The sequence below is a fragment of the Heterocephalus glaber genome, unplaced genomic scaffold (genome assembly GCF_053883595.1).
Source record: "Heterocephalus glaber isolate CG9 unplaced genomic scaffold, H.glaber_assembly_v1.0 deba00001472, whole genome shotgun sequence".
Taxonomy (NCBI): Eukaryota; Metazoa; Chordata; class Mammalia; order Rodentia; family Bathyergidae; genus Heterocephalus; species Heterocephalus glaber.
In genome coordinates, this window is record NW_028258315.1 from 42,149,081 (window position 1) to 42,155,080 (window position 6,000).

General features: G+C 38.3%; 1 protein-coding gene across 4 annotated transcripts in view; it reads right to left on the minus strand.

Annotated features, from left to right (window-relative positions):
- Itih2 (inter-alpha-trypsin inhibitor heavy chain 2) overlaps window positions 1-5,751 on the minus strand; it is a 39,028-nt gene extending 33,277 nt beyond the window's left edge. Inside the window, exons 1-4 of one of the 4 annotated variants that reach the window (XM_004854534.2) lie at window positions 5,532-5,750; window positions 3,811-3,885; window positions 2,071-2,106; window positions 563-732 (exon numbers count right to left, since the gene is read on the minus strand). In XM_004854534.2, coding sequence (XP_004854591.1) covers window positions 563-732; window positions 2,071-2,106; window positions 3,811-3,885; window positions 5,532-5,639 — 389 coding nt within the window. In that variant the 5' untranslated portion in view covers window positions 5,640-5,750. Of the gene's footprint in view, window positions 1-562; window positions 733-2,070; window positions 2,107-3,810; window positions 3,886-5,531 lie in introns of all 4 variants that reach the window. The other 3 variants (XM_004854535.3, XM_004854536.3, XM_087181969.1) reach the window with 3 other exon arrangements.
- Window positions 5,752-6,000: the final 249 nt, after the last annotated feature.

Consider the following 6,000-nt stretch of genomic DNA (forward strand, 5'->3'; position numbering starts at 1 on the left):
TATATAATAATTTAACTCTGTTAGAAATAATTCTAACAGAGTTGTCAACCATGAGTTGATTGCCTGGAGAAGTAGTGAGTTTATCATTAAAGAAATAGTCAAGTCAAACTCAGACAATCCACTTGTTAAGTGATATAATAGAGGAATTCAGCCCTGGATAAGTGATTGGATTCAATCAGTAATTCTCAAATATCTGGCAGATGGCACTGACTTACTGCACTCACTCCTATATGGTTTCCTATAAAGCAGGGCAAATTTATATATTTTTCTTCCCCAAATAAAGGATATTAAAATGTAAGGAAGTGAGAGGTTGTTACCACATAGATTAAGTTTGCTTTAATTTATTAGCAATAAAAAACCCTTTACAAATTCTGATACTTGGAACAGAAACAAAGAATGGGGGCACATTCCACAGTGATTCTTGATATCCAGCAGCTCCACAGCTCTGGAAGTGAGAACCACTGGACTAGCTGACCAGTAAGGACCATTCTCATGAGGGTTTTTGAATCTCTCAATAGAGCAGTAAGTATCCATTTTCTGGCTCTGCAGAGGAACTACTCACATAGAGAAGTTGGAGATGAAGGCTCCTTTGGGAATCTGGACATCAAATACAACATCTTGAGGCTGTGGGGAGTTGTTCACCAGTTTGCTCTGGATGATAGTATTGGCCATACGAGAAGTAATTGTGGACTGGACTTTATAGCTATAAAGAGTTACTTGATCAACATTCTCCTGAAATTGGCAAGAAGGCATAACTACTCATAGGAAAATCATGTAAAACATCACTAGACACATGATATTCACAGCATTCATTATATTTTGCTTGTTATGAGCAATTCTAGGGCATTGGTGAATATATAACTCAGGTATTGTTGAGCAGTCTCCTAACTTCTTGAAGCAACCTACAAGAAGTTGGCTTTCGTTTTAAAATAATTTGGTTTGAGATACTTTGAGAGAATTCTTTTAAAAATCCAAGTAGAAAATGATTGTGGAAAGAAAGACTGGATTGAGAATATCCAGGAAATAATTTCGAATTGAAGGCCTCAGATGGGAAAGGCTATGTCTTCAGAGTGGAGTTCTGGCCGGGCTACTGTGGGGTGAAGGGCACATGCAGCTCCCCAAATGTTTAGTCTCATCCTTCTTTAGTCTCATCTATTACTATTCCATCATTTATTTTATTAAATTAAAATGAGCTATGATAATATTGATGCATGTGGGACAGAATATTTGAGAGGGCATTGTGGTGCAATTATGGTACCCACTCTGGACCTCCTTTCCCACACTTCTCCATCAATTTAGGGCAGCCCCAGTGTAAAAAAAAAATCACAGCAGGTCCACATGCTCAAAGGCAAGGTATGAAAAATGTACACCTTAGGATATGCCTGAGATCTATAAGCTTCTTCAGATCTATGGCAATTATGTGGCCTACTAGATTTTTCTTTTTTCTCTAAGAGGACTTGCTTTTTTCAATACTAGCTCTCATCCTCCAAACTTTATTGTGTGAGATTAACTCTTGCAACTAGTTAATAACCAAGCACATCTCAAGATAAGATAAAATCAAGCCTTATTGACTTCCCCTTCCCCTTAAGTGTGAGCCTCCAGTGGTTATTGTCAGTTCAGAGCAGGAAGTGCAACATAAGTCACTTCCTTTGGCTGTTCCTTAGCCCCAGAAGGTCCACTTTGAACATTCAGGGGACTGGGCCATCTCATGTCTGAGGGTGCTTTTCCATAGCCACTATTTTGTTCTCCACAGCTGTCAGGTGCTATATTCTAAATCAAAACTGTTAAGTTGGAATAAATACATACATTTGGATGGAACATATACAGTTGGTGAAACTACATTAAATAAAAACGTTTTAATCTCTTGGTGACATCTGTCCTGTCTGCTCAAACTGTACTGCTGAATTTTAGAAATGCTTCCAAAAAGAATTGGGCAAGGAGGGTATTTCAAAAGGCAGGCAAATAGACTCAGTGATGATGACAAAAGGGACACCTCAATTGATTTCTAAATAATAGTTAACAGGAAAATCGTTGAGACATCAGTTTGTAACAAAATCAAAGCAGACTTACCATCCTTTCACCAGATTCTTCTTCAGAAAGGCTTCTCTGTGAAAGGAAGTTAGACAATCATTCTTCAACTGCATGCTACTTATTACCTTAAGGGCAAAAACTGTACTCTCAGTCAAAAAAATTTATTTTCCTTCAATATTGAACTGCAGTTCATTCATTGGAGCTGAGACATAAATATGGAATATTCTTGAAATCTATTTTTCCATTGGTGAGTTTTTCTGAACAAATATCTCAACCATTCTTGGTTGCATGGACATCATTCTAAGATGACAGTGCTAAAACAAATATTTTTCAATGAAAGTGTCCAACCAAGCTCATATGGGGTACCATATATCCCCTTTACTCTGTTTGTCTGATTTGTTTTTTACTCAGTTGAATGGTGATTTGGATGTTCCATTCTGCCATGGGGCTCTGGACATGCTGTCCCCATTGTCTGAAATGCCAAGTCTCCTCTGATCCCACCCTTCAAATCTCAGCTCTGGTAGAATTTCCTCAGTGAAAACTCTACCCTCACTCTTCTGTCCTCCTGATTGGCCAGTTTCCTTTACTTTGTGTTCTCATTGCAGCTTTTCCTTTGCTGAGAGCATCTTACTGGGCTTTATAAATATCCATTCTACTTGAGGGATGAATTACTTAGGGTCTATCTCCTTCTTTTGGACTAAGCTGCATAACAGCAGGGATTTTGATGTGTTTTCCCCATGGTTAACCTTGGTGCCAAGCACAGTGACTGGCACCTGAAAAATTCTATGCTCTTACCACCATGCTAGGAGATTATCCATATGAATAACTGTCTTGTAGAAGGGATGGAGGAAATCACCTTGTCTTTGAAAGGTGAGTGGCTTAAGAGTGATGAGTGAACATTTGATGTTTGAGGGATTATACTAATCTTCTCTATTGTTCCAATTTTAGTGTATGTGCTGCTGAAGCGAGCACTGTCTGAGAGATTATAAAACAAGTCAAGTGTTGGATGTAATGTCAGCTTGTTTGATTTGGAGTGAACTGAGATTTTAGCAGATTCTCTGAAACACATTGTTTTCTTTCAGTGCAAAGCTCAGTAATCACGTTTACTCTCTTGTGCCTAGATGAGTCTTGCTTATTGGGTTTTAATATTATTGACCTGCAAAAACTTGGACTCTAGAAAGTCAAATATTATACCCATTCAAAGCATGTCATTGGTGAGGTTAGTGTTGCTTCCATGAATACTTCCTTTCTTAGCACATGGGTTCTGTGTTGGAGAGTCCGAACCCTTCCTGGCACTGCAGAGAACTCACCCCTCTGAATTAGGGGATCCTGATTATGCTGCCTCTGTGACCTCTAGGATGCAGCCCATGGTGGCCACATCTCCTTCACAAAGGGCCCTCTGAGCTGCTTCCCAGGACAGAGTGGCCAGAGGAAGGGAAATATGTGGCTGCAATGGAAAGGGTCTGTCACCACTAGATTAAGAGATGCGGTCCCAGAAGGAAGTTCCTTCTTATAATTCAATCATTGCATTGTCTTAAATTTGGAAGACACACACTGGGCACTAACTACATGGCCACTGTGGTTGGAGGCTGCCTGACACCCATATGGGAGTGTCACTTTCTTCCCCTTGACAATGCTTCACCTGGGTATAAAACCACTGGACTCTGCTACAAAGTGAGCTCTTGAGAAAATCTATCAACAGGCATCTTCATACCTCTCTTACTTCTTCAATGATGACCTCATGCAATATTTTCCCTTCAGGAGCAAAGCTTACTGTACCTGATACCTCCGGTTGTCTGTCACAAATTGAAATTTGGCTGGGGCCAATTCCACAAGATCACCATATTCTGTAAACTTAAAAAGAATTTAGGGTATTTATTTCTATTTTTAAAAATCTAGAGTGAAAGAGGCAGCTGGTAGTGTTCATTGTATTATTTTACATTCTTTCCTCTGCCTCTATACAATCTCTTTTTTTTACACAATGGTTTCTGCAATATATTTATGTTTGCTAGTTAGGTCTCAGAGGAGAGTAAATGGAAATTGACATCTGATTTTTTTGGATGCAGGAATTATATTTCTGAGTTTGCATGGAGATGATGGACAGGTATGAAGGGGTCAAAATGATCCAGTAATTAGGTAAGTGCCTGGGGAAGTATCTGGGTGAACCTGGTGGGTGGGGTGGAAGGTGCATTAAAAGTGCTGGACAGGGCTGGGGATTCAGCTCAGTGGTTCTGCTGCCTGCCTCGCAAGCGCAAGGTCCGGAGTTCGATCCTTGGTTAAAAAAAAAAAAAAAAAAAGTGCTGGACAGGGAAGATGTGAGCCATTCATCTCCCTACTTTAAAAATGTATGTAGGAGACAAACATCAGTTAGAAATGACTGAAAAAGCACAAATACATTTGGATGTCTTGGCTTCAATTTGAGATTCCAACACACTAGTGCTTTTCAAAGTATTAGAAAATATGATGGTGTCTAAATAGAGTGATTTTTTCCCCTTGCAAACATGCTATTACATTCTTAGCAATTGAAATAATTTAAATTTATTTTTGATTGATACATAAAATCATAAAATTATACATATTTATGTAGTACCATATAATGCTTTGATACATGTATATGGTATGTTAATGTTTGAATAAGGATAAATATATCTATATCCTCAAACATCACTTTTTTCCTTTTTATTTTATGAAAAAATAAAACATTTTCAAAACCAAATAATAAGAGAATAACAATACTTATTACACTATGTATTATAATCTTTAAAGTAGTTCTTGGTATCTTTGTAGATAATCCATCCATCAAGCATTACAGACTCCCGCATTTGCTAGGATAGTCCTATAACATTTTTTTTTGTTTTTCTAGCATAAAAGTAGCTCTTGTCTGACTTTCAGAATGACTCTGTCCAAGAACTTCCATATATTGAGATGGAGAAGGGTTCAGAATGGAGACGGGGCTCCATGGGAATTATTCCTTCACTTTGCCAGCCCACTTGCCATCTCCCCCTATAATACGAATATTTAAAATGTCTTTATTACAAAAATCATTGGTCAGTTAGGCATGAAACACAATGGTGCCATGATAATAACTTCTATTAAGAGCCATTGTGACATTTCTTAACAGTAATAGCCAATAATTAGTAAGCACTTACTGGTCCATGCACTGTGCTAGGTAGTTTACATGTATCATTTAATTCTCATAAAAATCCTGTGGATTAAGTCTGTTTTTACTCTAATTTTTAAGGAGTCAATATGCTCCATAAATGCTACACTGTGATGTCTGATCATTCAACTTGACTTACAAACATACAAAACCTGTTAATGTGTTAAGAAGCAAACACATATTCCAGTAATTATAAGAGTAAACACTTGCACTCTGATGAATATTCTCACAAGTGTCCATTCTACATGGAACAAGGTCATTGAATAGCAATTACAGGACAATCAGCTCTTTACTGACTGCATGTTTAGGACAACATCAAGAGTCCTCTGGAATTACTTACTTCAGGAAGTCCATTTGTGGGGATTTCGAAGGCTGGTGCTTCCAAAAGAAAGAACCAGATGAGCAAGCACATGAGTTGTTTCATTTTTCTGGACAGCTCTGCCAACATCTCCAGAGCAGATGGTCTGGGGAGAACACAGCTCCTTCTACTGAATTAAGTTCAAAGGAAACCCAGAAGAGAACGGTTCCCTTTAAAAAAGAAGAAAAAGAAGAAAGCTCTCTAACTGTGTTCAAAATGTGGACAAATATTTGTTCTGGAGCTCAAACTTGAGCTGTGGGGGTGGAAGGGTCACCCAGAGGTTATTCAAACAGCAAAGCCAGAAGCAGTTTCTAGGCTGCGGGGACAAGTCAGGGTCAGAATCTGGGTCAGATGGCCATGCTTTTTTTTTTTTCTTCTTTTACTAATTTCTATTGACCTAAAAATAATTGTCATCTTCTTTAAAGGACTAAGTGTGGAACCATACCAAGCA